Source organism: Phascolarctos cinereus, unplaced genomic scaffold, assembly GCF_003287225.1.
Source record: "Phascolarctos cinereus isolate Bilbo 61053 unplaced genomic scaffold, phaCin_HiC Scaffold_7;HRSCAF=346, whole genome shotgun sequence".
Classification (NCBI taxonomy): domain Eukaryota; kingdom Metazoa; phylum Chordata; class Mammalia; order Diprotodontia; family Phascolarctidae; genus Phascolarctos; species Phascolarctos cinereus.
Window position 1 is genome coordinate 71,960,957 of NW_027556180.1, and position 20,126 is coordinate 71,981,082.

The window sequence follows — 20,126 nt, forward strand, 5'->3', positions numbered from 1 at the left end:
ATTCTTGGCATTTACAAAGCAATTGGGTATGGAGAGTTGCCAGTAAACATTTAATTTTAAGTAGGTACCTCCATATCACTAGCTATGTGCCCAAGAGTAACTGGGAACAAAATTAAATTAAAATCAAAGACAGGAACCCAAATCTGAAACTTATAAGGCTGTTTTTTTTCCCAAATAGCCTCATGAAAATGCAAATGGCCAAATACAAGTGAATATTTTAGCAATTGAATTAATGTGAGCGTAAAATGGGTGACAAGGCTTCTTGAATGTGCTAAGAAGAATTTCACAGTTGGGGAGGAGTTGCATTTATAGTGGTGTGTTTATTAGATTTTTAATTAATTGAGAGGGCACAAAATTATAATACAAAATTCCAGTGCCAATTGGAAGTATGCAGTGTGTCCTGCAACTGATTATTTAAATGGCCGAGGGTAAAAAAAGCTCACTGGGAAGTTTGCACACAAACTCATTGATTTAATCTATCCTGATTTTCACTCATTTCTTCCTTTTCAGTCAGCTTGATTGTTCAGGAGAGTTCCAATCCTTTTGTAAACATGGAACTTAAACAAAGAACTAGGCTTTTCTTCTTCTTGTTTTATGATGTTTTTTCCTGAATTATAAGCAGTAGATAGAAGAAATGAAACAAAACAAAACAACAAATAGGCCCAAATTTACTTTTCATGTCATATCGGTAGTAGGAATTTTGATGAAAAGAGGGATATTTTTTGTTGTAGTTTTTATTGTTTTGAGGGTAAAGGTATAATATTTAGGGAGATACCAGCTATAGAGGAAATTGTGGCATAAAGGGTAGAGTGCTGTGCTTGTAGACAATGTGAAAGATGTGGTTTCAGAACCTTCCTCTGTTGCTTAGCTGTATTGGCAAATCATTGTGTGCCTTAATGGATGTGTGTCTTGTCTAGACTTGTCCACTAAGTTACACTCAAATGATATACTTGGTGGAAGAACCTTTTGCACTATAAGTTCACAGATCTTTTTTTTTTCATTTAGGGAGAAAGTCAAGTGGATTATTGTATGAATTTAATGATCAATCATTCTTAACAAATATTTGATGCCATATAGCTAAACATGCAATTATTAGGGACCAGTTTTAATATCAGAATTATCTACATCCTTGTTTATTCTTTTCCTCCCCACCAGCTCTGTGACTAGTTTTCTTCTAATTAAAATATCCATCAAAAAGTGGTAGAGATAAGAGATAATATAAGACAAAAATCTAATTTAAATGAAACACTTGGTCAGGAAAAAAGGCCAAAGTTGGTTAATTGTATGTTATGTTTTCTGTGCTTTCCATTTATCCAAGGAGTCATTTTTCTTCAACTACCACAAAAATGGGTGGTTGACAATAGATGCTATTGATAAGGTCCAGCTCAAATGTCTTGACCATGTCTGCCCTGATCTGCCAAGATGGAAGTGACTTCTCATCAAAGTGCTTCATGCATGTGTTACATTCTAATTTGGGTTACATTAAGATATATATGATATGACCCCCTACTATATTATAATTTATGGTGGGTGGGATAACACACTTCTCATCTTTGTATTTCTTCCAGCATGAAAGGGAGCATGGTGTCATATAGTGCAGATTTAAAGCTGGGAAGAGACGTGGTCAATCCACCTCTGACACATCCTGATTTAGTGGCCACTGGAAAGTGACTGAATCTTCCAGAGACTCAGACAATTTTCTAAGAATCTAATTTATAGATGATGTTTGTTTTTGGGGAAAGTCTTCCCAAACCACACAACTGAAATCACAGGTCAGTGATGTATTTGATCTCCTTAAACACAATACACAGAACTTTTAAGTGCTTAGATGAAGAAGGAAATGCAAAAAACAAACAAAAAATACAGGGGTTGGTGAGGTCATTTGTAAAGAAGAGGAAAAAAGGACAAAAATCTATAGGTCTTAGAAGAGGATGTGGAAATGATGAATAAGAGTCAGAGGATACTTTTAAAGTGAGGAGATGTCCACTTTTCCCTCCAAACTCTATTGAGCTATGTACCTACCTTTACCTTCCATGATCTTTGCCTTGTACATAGGATGTTCCAAAAGTCTTTATGCAATTTTAAGATATTAAAGTTTAAATTTTCATTAAGACTTTTGGGACACCTTGTAGAATTTAAATTCTTCCCAAATCCTGAGCCTAGGCCTAATATCTTTATTCTACTTAAAATAACCTGGGTTATATAGTTTATTGTGGGTTCAAAGTACCTTTTACTGAGGTAGGGTATAAAAAATGGCTGGGATATATGTGAATTTTATGCAAATTTTGATAAGCAAATTTAAGATCATGTAAAGCAAAGCATTTAGAATAAAATTTATTTAAAGAAGAGGTCCCAAAGACTAAATGTCTTCTGATTGCAATCTTATTATGACCAGATAATTTTAAATTCTTTAACCTAATCCTAGAAAGAAATGCTAGAGGACTTGACCTCTCTCTCTCTCTCTCTCTCTCTCTCTCTCTCTCTCTCTCTCTCTCTGTGTGTCTCTCTCTTTGTCTCTCTCTTTCCCCTTCCCTACCTCCCTACAAACACACACACACACACATGCACACATATACACACATATGCACACACAGATATACACACACTAAATATAAAGATACATGTAAATATTTGTATAATATGTGTATATAGAATGATTTGGATTTGTGATCCTATTATCACAAGAGCCTCTCAGTGTGGAAATTCTAGCAATTCAGCATCAACATTGCAAAACTTAGAATCTTTAAGAGTTGACTGGAATACACAGAGGTTAAAAGACTTGTCCATGTTTATACCACTATGTGTCAGAAGCAGATCTTCCTGTCTCACAGGTTGCCTATCTATCCAGTACAGAAGAAGTGTCAAATTTTGCAGCAACTTGCAACTCCCCCCTTCCCCATCAGTGAAGCCAGAACCAGATTAAAATATAATTGGGAAATGTTTATCAAAATAAATAGAAATACCATACAACATAGATAATGTTAAGTTGTGATTTTCTAAGTCAAGATGGCTGCCTGCTGGGATCCATTCCTAATTCAGTTTGATACCATTGTACTACAATACACCATGCTGCCTTTCATTAAAGATGATCATAACACAGATAAGTGAATGAAATAATTTCTTAATTCTTCATCTCACATAAGCCTCCTTCTGCTCTGTATACAAGTAGATTAAGCTTCATATTGCAATGTAAAGATAGTAGGAGTCAGCAGCTTTTAAAAGCGTAGGTGATGTACTGTTCTTTGGACAATTCTGAGACAAACTTGGAGCTTCCTTATTGAGTGTGCTCTTAAATTACTCCAGAGGAAGAGGATTGAGCATGATGTGTTAGTAGTCCTGAGGTTTGTTATGGTAGAAAGGACAGATTTATGCATTTACTTCATATCTATACTGCTCTGGCCCTCAGAAAGTTATAATTAAGGAAGTCATAAAAATCAATCTCTATATATTAAAAGGAAATTATTTGCCCGCAAAGATGATCAGCAGTTATGTAAACAGATAAGCTGTGAAATTTAAAGGAAATATAGCAAATATTGTTGTTTCCCAGCTAAAATACTAAAATCAATTGTTTTTATACTGAGTTAAAAGACTGATCTTTTTGTGTGTGTGGTTGAAGTAAGTGTCTTCCCATTTGACCCAGCGAATTGCTGGAGCTACTTATAGGCCTATTCCTACTACTGGTTAGTCCAGAATCTTTGATTTGCTTTGTTTCTGACCTGGACTGGTTCACACCTCCCCCCACCCTTGGGCATCCTGGTAGCCCAGAGGCTTACCATATTAATGCTGAACTTAGGGCAGACACCCAATTGGCAAAGCCTAGGACAGCACAGAACTCTTGGGCTTAAGAGATTCATCAGCCTCCCTGGTAGCTGGGATTATGTAGGCATGCACCATCATTATGGCATGGTAGAACTCTTAAAACTGGGATTTTCATTCATGAGAGGATCACAATTCCTTTTGCTTTTTGCAATTCACCATCTCTTCTGAAGCATTTTCTCTAAGTCTTCCTGTTGCACTGTTTTCTTCCCCATCTATCAGATCAAGAATAAATGTCTACCCTGGAACCCATTGGTGGTTCATGAGAGTACTCCTGAGATGGTCTCTTATTTGTAACATGACAATTTTATCCTCTAAAAAAGTCTGGTCTAAATTAATTATTCCTGATGTTTAAGAAAAGTTGTATCACAGTGTGTTTTCCCATAAATTCTGTTAATTTCTTTTCTTTTTCTTTAGTATCAAGAGGAAGTACATATCACAGGTGGTCTGTGGATTCTGTCTGCCCTATCCAAGTAATTTGTTGTCCAAGAAATTTGGGGAATCTCCATTTGAGATAGTGCATAGCTTTATGCATCAACATTCAGATGGAGTTTGTCAGGGATAAGAAATGCCTAATTAAATCAACTCTAAAACCCAGTTCTAACCTTGCAATAAAAAAAAATCTACTAAGTTGGTTTAATTGAACTTGAAGTATCTACTTTGACAAATGGAACTATAAATTGGAATAACTCAAATGATTTGGAATGCAGTGTGACCCCTTTGTAATTGTAGGGGAACAGAGCTAATTTTGTTAACAGACCTGGGCTTTTTCTGTCTGGAGTAATGTTCGGCATGATTCCATTGTATGTACATCTATGCATTAATGCATTATGTTCTAACAGGACCTTGGGCACCTCATTCTTTTTCTGAGTATGTTTACTCTTTTTGGATTCATGTTGTGACCCAGAAGGATAGGTGTGTTATCCTTGAAAATGAGGCAAACTTAACTGTGAGAATCCTAGGGGAGGACAGGCTCTTTTGGGGCCTGCTCACACAGCTGCTTCCAGCAAAGGCTATCTTTCAGTTAGATAGTTATCAATTCTATTTTTAAAGCTCACCTATGTGGCTGATTATTTGTTTCTTCTATCCTCAGAGGTAATGAAAAATAACAGGTCCCCCTTCTCCTTAGAGTAACCCTTCATATGCTTGAAGACAGTAAAATCTCTCTTGAGTCTTTACTTCTTCAGACAAAATTATTCTAACTGCTCTAGCCAGTCCTCATAGGTCCCATTTTTCAATCCTGAAATAATATGGCTTGTTCTCTTCTGGACCCTTTCCAATTGTTCCACATTCCTCTTAAAATATAGTCTCAAATTAGATATCTTAGCATATGCTGGGTAGATTAAAAGTATAAGCCGGTACAAATTTATTTCCCTAGCCAACTCATAAAGAGAAGGTCCCTATTACATTACAGGTGAATTGGATTAGTGAAAGGAGAAAAACCAGGTGAGTAATTTATTATTCAGCTCAACTGACTACTTTATCTTGATTCAATGGTGTTGCCAATAAAGGTGGAACACTACTGAAACAAGCAAGTTTCCCCTGGCTAAAACTGCCATCCTAAGTGGTCTAGGAAGATAATAGGCCGAAAAAATAATTGTAAGGAACTGCCACAGCTGTTTTTGTTTTAGCCCTAATTAAATAGCTTTAGTCCTCTTTGACTGATTATGGCTCTGCAAAAGAAAAGATTGATCATGGAGCTATCATGACCCACTCTCTTGAAATGCAAAACATGCAAATTTTGAAAATTAAAATAAGAATGTTAACTGGTGAAAGATGAGCACCCTTATGTTGGACATTGGGCATCACAAATGTAATGTTATGGTGAATTCAACATGTTTAAAAAAGGAGTAGCTTTCTCAGGGACCTATTAGTACCAAAGGAATGAATATCTTAAAAAGGATGTTTACAGTATTTTATTGTTTAAAAAATTTTTTTGATAGCAAAGGGTAAGATAAAGACAGATTCTTGCATCTTATGTAGAAGCTACTAATGGGAAAGGATGCACGGATATTATTAGGGTGGAGACTTTGCCTTAAGTTACTAAGATGGAGTATGTGGAAAGGAGGGATGTGCCCTTGGCTCATCAACCCCATGTCATGCATGGGATGATTGCCTGTGTTTCCTTGCATGGTCCTTGGCTGCCATCCTCAGGGGTATACCACATTGGAATCTTTCTCCCAGTGCCATTTCTTACTGTAATGAATGGTTTTGGCCCCCCTAGGGCTATGAAGGTGAAGGTTAGCATGCACTGATGTAAGTGGAATCCTCAGATCTTCCTGCATGGCTGGTGAACTTTCCCTAACCAGATTCTACTCTGTTTCCTCTGCTGCCAGTAACCTCTCCTTCTTACATAGCATCTCTATCTCCCCAATGCAGAGGGCAAGCCAAGATCTTTCTCTTCCCATGAGTTCTTATATCCCAGCATATAAGGTATCTCCCTAATCTACCTGGCCCCTCTTTCCTTAAATAAATTTGCCCCAGGTGCCAAAATTCCATTTATAATGTTAGATTAATGCTGTGATGCATTATTATAGTTCTGACCTAGGTCCATTCTATGGGACTACCTTATAGGCATTATTGCTTTATGTTACAGTGTTGGGGAGGAAGGTTGTGGTGGTGCCACTTTAATAGCTATGAATGGGATCCAAAATTATACGTCAAATTCCATTCTGTAGTTGTCAGAGAAGAGTCCCACTTTACTCAAATAAAGACCTTAATAACATGAAACACTTCCTATTCTCCTTTAATTATGAATGCCCTTTAGCAGAAGTGATTTTAATATTTCTCTCAAGACTTAACTTTTGACCTAATGCTTTTTCAAATGCCTGAAACAAAGTACCCTAACCTTTATGTCATACCTTGTCCTGTGTTATATCATAGATCACTCTGAAAGAACGTGAATAGCCTTGCCTCATGGCATCTATCAAGGAGACAAGTGCAACCAGTTAGCACACAGGAGGGAACAGGACCTAAGGGCTACATCTGTAATTTCCCTGGCCTAGGGAATTCCTTGGTGAGGGAACTTCCTCCAGCAATGGAGGTCAGCACCTTCTCTTCAACTTAGAAACTTGAAGAGTTGCCTAGCCTAGAGCTCTGAAGAAGTTACTTGCCCAGGGTCACACAGTTAGTCTGGATCAGAGCCACGACTGGAATACAGATCTTCCTGCTTAAGAGGTAGGTTATTTGTATTAGTGCAAGCCTTCCCCACAACTCCACCAACAACGTGATATATGAGACCACAGCATGGAAAGTTATCAATTCTCCTTTGCTCCCCCAAGTGGAAAGAGGCATTTCACCCTTTGCTGATTTTGCTTTTTGGGTGGGATCAAAGATAAAACAGCCAAATCAAAAAGCAGTCAATGGAGCTCAAGGTTCTAGTCTGGATGGGCATGCGTTTTGGGAAGGCATTGACAGTGCTTTTCTCTAACCCCTTGTTAAAGCTAGCGCGGGGTGGTCTTACCATTTTTGCAGACAGGACAACATTGTTCTGGTTCATAGACTGGGTTGACACATTCAGGAACTGCGCAGTCTGCTACAACACAGTGCACTTCGTTGCTGGGCTCACAGCGACACCATTCACATGGAGAGGGCTAGGAACAAATCTAAAATTAGCCCCTTTTCTCCTGTAGCTGAAACATTTGCACATTCACATGTTGTCAAAAGACAAAACATCAGTGTTTGTATTGACTTTACTACATTCATTCCTTTCACCCTTTCTACCACCATTCACCCCATGGAAACCCAGCACAAAACCTGGAGTATCCTAGGTATCTCAAGTCGCAATGTGATCGGATGGTCCTTTGCTGACCAAAACTCAGCCTGGTCTCATCAAAGGCAACATGGTATAATGGATAGAGTGCTAGACTTGGAATTAGGAGAGATCTGTTTTCAAATCCTACTAGCTACACGGCCTTAAGCAATCCACTTTCTTGACCTCAGTATCTCATCTGTGAAAATGAGGTTGGACTAGATCATCTCTAAAGTTTCCTCAGGGTCTGATCTTTGCCTTTGGCTATCCTTGTGCCCATTTTATGTCTTTAACAAGATGGCTATCAGGGCACCTTGTTTGCGTTCCACTGGCAGAAGAGTTGATTTCCTTGTTCTCACTACCCCATTCTGTTATACTAAGTGGGTAGGGTGTGCTAATGGGGTAGGGAAGGGATACTGTAACTTCAATCCAAACCAATCTAACAAGCATTTATTAAGCACCCACTATGTGTAAAGCACTGTGCTAGGCTCTTGGGATCTGAAGATAAAATTAACACTGCTTCCTGCTCTTAGGCTTACATTCTACTAGTGGGGACGCAATATGTCAACCAATAAGTAAGTGTGTGATAATCTGCAGAGGAAGAGAACCCTAAGAAACTAGAAAGAGCAAAAGTTTCCCATAGGAGGTGGCACATGAGCTGGACCTTGAAGGAAACCAGGGATATTAACAGGCCCAGGTAAGGAAGAAGGGCATTCCAGGTGTAGGTCATGGCCTGTGCAAAGACGAAGCTTACTGTATAAGGAGGATTCTCCTCATTTCATACCTAGAGAAAGAATAGATTACCAAGAAACAAGATGGTTTTATTAAGCAGAAAGACTTGCCCTCCACACATAATTTTTAGCAGGTTGCTACATACTAAAGGACATTTTTTCTCCCATGTAAATTTTAGAGCAGACTGAATTTTGAATTTGAATATCTTGCTATAGCTTCTTTGAAGATTTAGTGAATTTCTTTCATCTTGCCTGCTTGCCTTTATGAAGGAACTAAAATGTATTGATTAAAAGAACTACTGGTTAAGAGCCAAGGAGTATAGAATATATCATGACAAACTTGAGAAGTTATGAATTCAAATGACAAAAAAAAAAAAGATGAGCTGGAAACCATTATTCTTTTTACTTACCTGCTAAGAGGTGGCTTCAGGATTTGGGGTTTTCCTCTTAGGAACTTCCAATACCACTGATATGTAAAGTGGTGGCCAAATTGGGTCTTTATCTTCCTGCTGTATGCCTTGGCATTATTATTTGGGGGCTGCCACAACCACAAGAAATTGTGACTATAGCCTTGGGGGTGTCAGAGCTTTTTAGTTTACCTTTAAGAAGCAGCTTTATATTTCTCAAATCAGGCCATTCAGTCAGCAGAAAATTCATTCCCACTCTCAACTACATTAATTAAAACCCTCTCTCTTTGTCTCAGGGGCTGCTGTCTGCAAGTGATCCCCATCACCTCTCATTTACCTGTGGCTCAGGCAATTTAGATAACATAGGCTCTCCTTAAGTGAGAGGTGGCTGGGCAGGGAGTGAAGGGGAGGGGGGAATCTTTCCATTTAATTATCTTCCTTTATTCATTGCAACTTTGATTTCTGTTTGAAGTGTCATAGCCCATATTTCATTTGTGGGCTTTATTTTATTAAAAGCGTGAGGGAAAAAAAAAACAGCTTCACAGCAGAGAGGATTAGCCTCAGAATCAGTGGAAGAAGACATAGCTTTTCTCCCCATTTGATCAATAAGTTTATTGAACAGTGCTGGTAAGCCCTACGATGTATGTTGATTTTTATCCGTATGGCTCAGAATAGTCTACTTCATTTCTCTGATGGCTTTGGATTTTCTGATGCACCGCTAATGTATAATTTATAAGCAAGGTACAGGCTTAACGACTCTAGATCATCAACCACAGGGGGAAAAAAAACTCCAAAGGAAAAAATAAAAGGAGACATCCTAGAGTGGTCTGCCTTACTTCCAGTGATTGGCATCAGTAGAAATCCTGACCCCTTCTCATCCCTCCCAACAATACAGAAAGGTTTCCCTCTTTCCTTTTGTTAAATATAAAATAAGCTCATCTCTATTCCCTCTCCCACCCCTTGGAATGACAGCTTGATCTATCCTTCTGCCTACAATGATAATGAAAAGATGTACCAGAATCCCTGAATTACAGAATTTTAGAGTTGGGAGAGACCTCAATGTCCATCTACTCCAAGAAGAACAAACCCTTCTAACATATAGGGTGTTCCAAATGTCTTTGTACTAAGGTTTTTGGGTTTTCGTATTCCTCACAAGGGGTTATCCAAGACCCTGCTTGAAGACCTCTAATCATGGGGAGCTCACTACCTCCCAAGGTGGCCCATTCCACTTTTGGATAGCTTTAAAAGGAAGTTACTTCTGGTCAATTTTGCCTCTTTCAAACTCCCACATGGTTTTTTCCTATTTCCAAAGAGAACAGTTCAAATTCTTTTTCTTTATGATAGCCTTCCAAATATATATTAAAAAAATTATATTATACTCCCTCCCTTGAGTCTTTTCTTCTGGCTGAACATCACAGGTTCCTGCAACCACATACTCAAGTGTATATGGCATGAACTCAAATGAATTCAATCCCCTTGTCCATATTAGTTGCCTTTTTCTGGACAGTTTTCTGCTTATCAATATTAATGTGAAAACGTGCTAACTAGAATTGAATATAATGGTCCAGATGTGGTCTAACGAAGGCAGAGCATGGCAGAATTGTTACCTTTGCATTTCTAGAAGCTATGCCACTCACTGCCATCACAATCTTGTTAGCCTTCTTGGCTTCCACATCACACAGTTGACCATACTGAGCTTTCATTCCATTAAAACCTCTGGATCCTTTTCAGCCAAACTGCAAACTAATCATGTCTCTCCCATTTTGATCTTATGAGGCCAGTTTTTTGAACCCAATTGTAATTGTAATTTTCCCCTTTTGTTCTCCTTACACTGGCTCTCTGGTTTGTTCTCTGGCTATGCACAAGATTCTCCCTATTACAACATTGTTGGAGAACATGCAGCTCTGTATAGCCTGGAGTGGCCAGGACTAGGAGTGAAATTTGAATAAGACCTTTGAACCTTCAGCTGTGGGCTTTTCAATCTTCAAATAGCCTTTGAGAGAACCTTTGAGCTACAAAAGTTTGTAAGAAGAATCAGCAGGGCTGAATGGATACCGTTGGTGGAATTAATCATTTTAGTGTTTATTTAAAATTCATATATGTAGGGAATTATTCAAAACCATACCAATATTTATGTTACCTGAGACACTGAGATATTAAGAGATAGAACTGTGGTGACAGCTAAATGAATCGGGATTTAGAGTGTCCCAACACTGAATTTGGAATCAAAAGTTGTTTTTTGTTCAGTCATTTTTCAGTTGTGTCCAACTTTTTGTGACCCTATTTTCTTGGCAAAGATACTGAAGTAGCTTGCCATGTCCTTCTCCAGCTTATTTTACAGATGAGGAAATTGAGGCAGAGTTAAGTGACTTGTCTAGGGTCACATAACTAGTAAATGTCTGAGGCTGGATTTGAACTTCATAACTCTTGGCCTGGCACTCTATCCATTTTGCTTCCTAATCAGAGTTTCTAGGTTCAAATATTGTCTCTGCTCTTCACTACCTATGTGTTTGGGGTAATTCACTTTACTTCTCTGAGACTCAGTTTCCTCACCTGCCAAATGACAGGGCTAGACTAGAGGTTTACTAAGGTCCCTTCTAGCTTTAAATATATGATCTTATGATGCCATGACTTGCAAGATCACAGAGTTAGTATATATGAGACAAGATTTATAGACAAGATTTATATCTGGATCTTCCTTACTCCAAGGCTGCTTTCCTATCCACTTTGCCTCTTAATTAATGCAAATGATTTTGCATAATGGCCTGTTGTTCATGTTCATATTCTTTGGTTTCTGGGTGAAGGAATCAAAGGGAGAAGGAGAAAAAAAATTGTATTGGAAGGGGCTATAACCCTGGCTAATTCTAGCTTGTTTTCCACTTCCTATTATACTTTCCATACGCATATCACAGCATCATGAGCATTAACTGTCAGAAAGCTGAAGAATTTCACTAAAGAAAATGGGTATACCCAGGAAATTAAGAGGACTCAGCTAAAACCAGTACTGTATACACAGACAGGCTTTAATGATGCCTTAGCTCTGCAAATGTCCCTCATGGAATTCATAGAATTTTGGACTACTTTGAGGTTTGCTATGACTGCCATATTTTTCTTTTGGGGCCTCTAGATCTTTAAGTATGACAAGGACTGTTTGGGTGGCAGCTTCCCTTCTGGTCATTTGGGAGAAATATGAATCTTCCCTAGGGCACAGAAATCAATGGAAGGTGGATGGACATGCAGGTGGTCAGAATGGGGATCTGGAGAAATATCATGAAGAAAGGATGAATTCAAAGTGTCCAGTGACTAATAGTATAGCTGGATTTATTTTTAAGGAATAATTTCCCAGAATGCTGTAATTTATACTATATGCCCCAGAAAACTGGGCAGATGAATGTTGAAAAAGTGTTCATTTTTGCCTATGGTCTCTTCTAATTTCAGCCTGGGACTGATTGGCTTTATTTGCTTCACACTATCCTCTAAAAGGGCCTTTCTTTTGGCCCCTGGCCCTCTGATCTTAGCCTCCTCTTCTCTTGTTTGCTTTCATCTTATTCCTCCAAGTTATTTCTCTCTCTTTCAGAGTACCTCTTTCCACCTCAATCACTCTCTCTCTGACTTGGGCACAACATCCTGTTCTTTTTAACCCTTTGACTTTATTTGGAAACTCTGTTCTCTCTCCTCTTTCTTTGCCATGTCTCCTTTCAGCATTCTGGTGGTGCTGACTCCTTCATTGTTCTCATGCCCTGACTACTCTCCCTTGGCTGTTCTGGTCCCCAGCTGCATTTCTAAGTAGCCATCACTCAAATAGTGAAAAGACACTCAAAGATATCAGTGTGCTACCTTGCCAATTTCCAGAGGCATTAAGTTCAAACTTTAAAAGCCCATCTACCTTGGAGTGTAAAATTCTGAAATAGTTGGTGCTCCTAGTAAATCTATGGCCTCTAAGCTCTTTTTTTCCCCTTTCTTTTTGCTTTTTAAAAACTGTACTCTGTGATATGAAAGCCATATATTAGACCTGAAAACATCCCAGAAAACCCAAAGTTTTTTTAAGCTCTCTTCACAGGAGTCACAAAATATAACATATGAATTGGTAGTTAGAAAACTATTCTTACTGCTTTTTAAAAAATGAATATAAAATTATGACTTGCACACATCCTGGCAAAATACAGACTGGATAAGTAAGATTATTAAATGAAGGAATCCTGAAATTTTATGCAGAAATCACTCTTTCCAAGAACTCTTCCAAGACATTTTTCTTTCTGAGCAAAGAAAAAACAAAGATAAAAAATCCCCCAAATTTAACTTTATAATGCCTCATGATAAATTTTGCTCTCATTGAAATTTTTATTGATTTTAAAAATCAAAATTAAGGGGATAGCATGCAGGGGAAACTTTAGATATGTCCACATCATTATAATTTTAACATGGTGATAAAATAATTAAAATGTTTCATAAAGTATTGACTTATGCAGAGGAGCACGTCACGTGCCTGTCTATTGTCCTAAGAACATATAACCTGCAAGCGGAGCCTAAGTCCAAATGGGCAAGAGAACCCTGGATCGGTGGTGGATGTTGTGGGGCAGTCTTCTGGAATTTTTTGTTTGTTACACAGGTGAGGGTTAGGGGGATTTTTTTTCTGTATTTTTTTCCTGTAGTTTTTGTAGTTTTTCTGTAGTTTTCTCATGGTCTCCAAATCTAAGTTTACAGCACTGATTGGAAGAATGATGAAACTCTGTAAAATCATGAAGTAATGTATTGATACAATCTCACAGCCACTATACAATCGTTGAGAACTATTAGAGAGGACAAACACCAATGGGCAAAGGGGAGGGGGATATATGGGATTATGAGCTAGTTAACTTTATGGCAAGCCCTGGCAACATTTGGAAGACATTTCTTTTGTTGCATTATGAACACTCAGACAAGAATCTGGTGGCCATAAAGAACCAATGTTATTTCACTAAGAATGTCGTGCTAAACTAAGGAGTCTTAACCTGTGCATATGTGTGTGGGGGGGGATGGACCCCTTCCTAGAATAATATTTTTAAGCATAAAATAAAATACATAAGATTACAAAATAAATCACATATTGAATGAGGGAGAGCTAATTTTAGCAATATAGATGAAAAAGACATGAGAATTTTAGTTGAGCACAAGTTATAATGAGCCAGTAAATTGAAATATCTTCTAAAAAGACTAAACATCACTTTAGATAATTGTAAAGTATCCAAGACACAGGAAAGTATATCTCTAATTTTTTTTTTATTTTGCTATGAGACAAATGAAAAGCCTGGGAGACAAAGTTTCTGGTTAATTAATAATCATCAATTTATTAATAGGCTACTAATAATCAATAAATTGACAGTCACTGGTCTCTCTCAGTAACCAAAGACAAAACCACGGAGATCCATGAATGCTTAAATACCTTTAGAAAAGGAGGTGCCCCGACAGGCGAAAATCAACCCTGATTTTTAAGCAATTAATGAAGGAGTGAGCAAATTAATAAGGAAGTAGGCTAAAAGTCTTTAGCTCCTGCTGTTGAGAATGTGATTTAATCATGAGATTCAGCCACCTCCAACAATCTAGACAAAGGAATCCATCTCTACCCAGACCATTTTGGTTGGTTTTCTCTTTCATTAATCTGGGTCACTCTAAATTCTAATGGAGGGTTCCAAGAACAGGAGCTCATGTCCTAATAGATTCTGTTTGTGAAGTCTTCTATTTGGGAGATGTCGCACCCAAGATCTCAGAGCATGTACCCAGAGGATTTGGGCAATCTCATCTATCAGCAATGTTCTTCAGAGACTGACTGACTGACCTGGAAGGGCTGGTCCCTGAATGAGGAAATAGAAAGGAAAAATCTCAATCCTAATTTAATAATTAGTTATTAATATAATGGAGAATAATACTTTCTCTCAGTTAGATTGCATTTTGACAAATGAGGTTCTTTTCAGATCAAGATGGCAAGGTATCCGAAAACCATATTGTGCTAACATCCAACAAGAATGGTTAATGGAATTGAGCCAGTTTGTTCTAAAAAAGAAGATACTATAGGAAAATGATAACTGTCTTCAAATATCTGAAAGCAATCATAAGGAAGTGGGGGAAAATGCTAGAATCTATACTAAGAGGAGGTACACCTAGGAGCTTCCCGAATAGACACTTACTGCATTAGAGGCTTTGGACTCCAGTGTGAACTCTTAATGTCAGGGAGTACTTTTTCTATGTATTCTCAGTGCTAAGTAGTAAGCACAGTGCTTGGCATATAGAAGGTGCTTAGTAAAAGTTTTTCCTTCCTTCCTTCCTTCCTTCCTTCCTTCCTTCCTTCCTTCCTTCCTTCCTTCCTTCCTTCCTTCCTTCCTTCCTTCCTTCCTTCCTTCCTTCCTTCCTTCTCTCTCACGAGGGCATTATGTTGCTTTGCAAACCTTAAGACTCTATAGGACAGTGACTCCATTTAGCATTAAGCTTCTAAGAAATGCAGTGTTTAACCTTGGGCCAAATGGCTTTAACCTCTATGTTGGAACCTACTTGAAATGACTAGGGATATTGCCTTAAAGCATACCAGTGAGAGTCTAGGAAAATTAAATACTTCTCAAGCAAAAAGAAAAACCAAACCTTTTCTCCACTCCTAGTATAGAGATGTTCCAGGTTGTAGGGAAGTTTCATTTTATAGGTGTCAGAGGTAAGATTTTTATGGTGGCTTGTTTATGAGGGGTTCTCTAATAGAGCTAATCATGCCACAAATGAAAAAGGAAGATTCAGATATGAGAACTGGAAAATGGTGGATAAAAATATTAATGACTAGCTGTCTCAAGGGAATATAACTGACATAAGTGGTAAATAGGACTAGTATAAATCATTTAGGTCACCAAGAAAAAGATCAATAAGCTCTCCTCTTTCTAGCATCGAATTCCTGATATTCTCTGAAAAATCTCTGATTATTTATATACAACATCAATAATTATAATTTCATCTGATTCCATAAACCACATATCAAGATATCTCTAGATGCATTCAAGGTACTTGGAGAGACTCTGACCCCATGGAATACAGCATTTTCTTTCATTTTTACAAATGGCTGTGTAAAGGGAAAAAAATAAACAAAAAAGAAAACAAAAACATCTGAGCTGTGATGACAGCAGAAAATGAAATAACTTTCAAAGGGTCATTTATAATATATATGTAGACTCTTTAGGGTTCACAGATTAAATGAAAATTCAAACATTTAAGTGCCCTGAATATCTAGAATACAAGTGATTTTAGTTCTGTATTAAATTGAATTAAAGAAAATTACCTAGTCCACCTGATTTAGAGGAAATCCAGACATGGCAAAAAAATTAAGTTTCTTGAGGGGTCAGTAGAGAAAATGCATTAATTTATCACACTGGCAAATTTGTTTTATGCTAGAAGACTGTGTAACCCTGAGCAAGCCCCTCAGTTCTTTCGAGGCCTCTTTTCATAATCTGTAAAATGGAGATGATAGTAATACTTGCATTGTTTTCTTCATGAGAGGGAGCATGACATATTGTATAAAGGTCTAGCCTTGGATTCCCCCAGGCTACTCTCTAAGACAGAAAATTACTTGGGAGTTTCCTGCAGGAATGATTTTTCAGGTCCAAAAAGAAACAAACAACATATAAATCACCTTGTTGTAGTGAGACTTGAATGAGTTATTTACATAAGGTGCTTTTTAAAACAGTGTGCTATATAAATCTAAATGTTTATTGTTACAGCAGCCACCAAGATTTGGATAAATTATACACCATATATGATGCAAAGGCATTGGTTCTAAATATGCTCAGTTTTTCCCCCAAGAAAGGGATGTAGAACTTGGCTCCATGAGACATATCAGGAAAATCCTGCATGGGTTTCATCTCTAATGTCCAAGTTTTACAGATACATTTTCACATGATGTTTGTAATTTTCCCTCTGGTCTGGAGGTTCCACTCAGCACACTATTCAGACATATCTTAAAAAGGACCAAAGCTTATAGTTGAGAACAAGATTAGCCTTTTGTCATGGTTGTTCCACTAGTTTGTATTATCATTAATAATACTCAAAATTTATGCAGGGCTTTAGTGTTTAAAATGCTTTCCTTGCAATTAGAATCACTATATAGTTCAATAGGAAATATATTGCAACTTGGTTCAGGAAAGACCTGGATTTGAAGCCTACCTCTGAAACTTACTAGTTGTTTGACTATGGAAAAGTCATTTAACCTTTCTGAGCCTCAGTTTCCTTATCAGTAAAATGGGGATAATAAGACTGATACTACTTATCTCAGAGTTGTAAGGCTTATATGAGACAAAAGATAAAACCCTTTTGTAAGCAAAGAACAGCATAAATATAAGCTATTATTATTAACAACTCTGTGGGTTACATAGTGCAAATATTGTTATATCAACAATAGATTTTTCTAAATCTAGGAACCCAATAATAGATGAGGAAACATGTTTCAGAAAGTTGAAAAATATCAATGAAGGAGAAGATAATACCAGATGAAAAGGATACCCAACCACCAAATTTCTCTTGGAGCTAAGAACATGTGGAGTGTGTCACAGAGAATCTTGATGAGGTCATCTGAGTATCTATGTTTTCCCTAGCAAGGCTCACTACTTTCAAATGCACAGGGAAGGTTTGGAACACTGCAATCCAAAGGTTATGATGCCAGTAAGTCTCCATTGGGAAGGTGTACCTCCTCTTAGAACAGACCTAAGAATTTTCCAGAATTCATAGCCTTTCATGTATTTAGCTAGTCATTTACACAGAGCATCCCCATAGTGGACTGCAACTCTTCCCATAGGGAATTGGTCTGATTCTCTGGTTTTAAGGGCAATTAAAATTCAGTTGATGGGCCATTTGCTATGTCATTGATTAAAACTACTCTAAGTTTGTGGTAACTTCTCAGTTGGAGGCCTTGAGTGTCATCCTCAATTCCTCACTCAAATCCACCCTTGTGTCCAATCAGTTGTCAAGGTTAATTTCTACCTTCACAATATATCTTGTATATAACCCTTCTCTCCTCTGTCACCATCATAGTGCTGGTATGGACCCTTATCACTTCAAGCCTAGATAATTGATGTAGCTGTATTGTTAGTCTCCTGCTTAAGTCTCTTGCTACTCCAGTCTATCCCTCCCTCAGCCACCAAAGTAATTTTCCTAAAATACAAGGTTGGCCACATCACCCCTATACTCAATAAACTCCAGTGGTCCCCTGTCACCTCCAGGTTCAAATATACAATGTTTTGTTTGTCATTTAAAGCCTTTATAACCCAGCCCTTTCAGATCTTTCCAGTCTTCTTAAACCTAATACTTGCCTCTACATACTCTATGATATAGATACACTGGCCACCTTGCTCTTCCTTACATTATAATACTCCATCTTCCAACTCCATGCTATTTCTTCCCTCACTTCCACCTCTTATCTTTCCTTATCTTTAATCCTTAACTCAAATCCTATCTTCTATAAAAAGTCTTTCCTACTTGTGCCTCCCATAACTAGTGACTTTTTTTTTTTGAGATTGCATGCCATTTAGACTGACACTTCATAGAAATGCTATAAGGATGGATTAAGATATTTTAAGTTATTTTGTAACTAGGAATCATTAGATATGTGAGATGATCTTCCCTTCACACTGTATATATCATGTATATATACAGATGAATGTTGTTTCCCTTCATAGGATGTGAGCTTCTTGAAGACAGGGGTCATGTTTTTAACTACTTTGTGTCCCCAGCACTTAGCATAATGCCTGGTGTGTAGTAAGCACTTAATCAATTCTTGTTGACTGACTGACTAATGTAAATGGCTACAAAGGGAATCATACTGTGGGCTTGGAGATGGAACAATAATGTCTTGGCCAATGTAGAATCTTTGGAATACAGCTTTTGAAAAAGAATTGAGTTGAAGATTTGAAAAAGAAGAATTGGTCATTAAATTTATATTGCCAAATCCACGGAAGAGATAAGTGCTCATATAGTGCTGATTAAGGCAATTTCTACAAGGGCAAAGTGAAATATACAAACTGCATTAATTGTGGCAGTTAGTACTTTGGATAATAAAGTCAAGTGTGCTCTTTTCTAAATATTTGCCAGAAACTCACCACACATGAGTAGAAGACACTTGCTTACAAATGATTGGAAAGAGTGTCCTTGACTTCACCTGTATAGAGACTGCAGATGTTTCAGGGTTATGGGATGGGGCTAGGATATATTATGAGCCAAATGCAAGAGAATCCTGATGAGGCCATTTGAGTATACTGAGAGCATGGAAAACAAAGCCAGGGACAGTCTTCTCCGTTTGTTTACCTCTGCCTCTGAGCTAAAGCAGAATAGTGAAAGATCAATTAGCAAATAAAAAAAGAGCCATTTAATATTGAAAATTAGTCATCAGAGTGAAACACAAGGATGGGGATCTTATCCATAGATGATATCTATTCCTGAAATCAGTGAAGGGCTTGAGAGTCTTTGCAAAGAATAGGCAAAATTCTACATTCATTGCTTTCTACCTCTCTTCCCTCTACATGAGTAGGCAGAGGGACTGATTGTTGTCTGAACACCCTCAAGGAGTACTGAGGCAATCTGGAAAGGAAGGACTCTCTGGAGATCTCAAAAGCAGCCTGAATAAATATTACAGCACAGATCAGGACAGAAAGTAATCTCCATTTGGCTGAAGAGATGGAGACGTTTTTAGTTGTTGTCGTTTGTACGGGTAAGTGATAAAGGGTTCTCCAGGAAATAGTTGGGTATTGTGAGGGGAAAATATGTTTCTTCTCCTTCTGACTGAAATCTTTGAAGGAGAACCCAAAGGCATAGGCAAAGGCTGTTGGGTACAAGATAAAGTCAAGCCAGCAATAGAGCATCACACCCAAGATCCTGAAAAAGACTTGAACAGGCAGACATTAGTCCTTCACTAATAAACTGGATTGGCAGTCAGGTCTGGTATAGGAAAGGACCCTTGAAGTGTTACTAAGAGGTTTTGAGTAGTCTCTATATGTCTCTATGTGGAAGATTTCTCTCTTATCATCCATCTGTGTAATTTTGGAAAAAAAGGGAGAAATTGTATGGCTTTGAAAATTTTTACTTGACACTGAGAAGGGGAGATGGCTGATATCAGAGAGTGCCAGTCATTCACAACAGCCTGAAACAAGGCTGAGTGAGGGGGTGGGAGTGTAAAGAGGGATGAAGCATTTTGCCACTACAATTCCACAGGGAGAGAGAACTATTAACAAGGCAAAAGACAGATCCTGCACTGAAGGAACAATAAGAGAAAAATATCATAAGGAACCCTAGTGAGCTATAACTCAGCAAAGTAGTTTTGAGCGGATGGGATAGAATTCAGTGTTCTTCAAACTCTGGGAGCCTGGGGAATAAAGCCCTGAAAAAAAATTAAACCTATTTGCAATGGTGAAAGCATACAGACTG

The 20,126-nt window shown here is 37.9% G+C and overlaps 1 protein-coding gene across 1 annotated transcript in view; it reads right to left on the minus strand.

The window, feature by feature from the left end:
- VWC2L (von Willebrand factor C domain containing 2 like) overlaps positions 1-20,126 on the minus strand; it is a 175,076-nt gene that overhangs the window by 134,737 nt on the left and 20,213 nt on the right. The window contains exon 3 of the mRNA XM_021002729.1: positions 7,280-7,409. Within this exon, the coding sequence (XP_020858388.1) occupies positions 7,280-7,409 (130 nt within the window). The remainder of the gene's footprint in view (positions 1-7,279; positions 7,410-20,126) is intronic.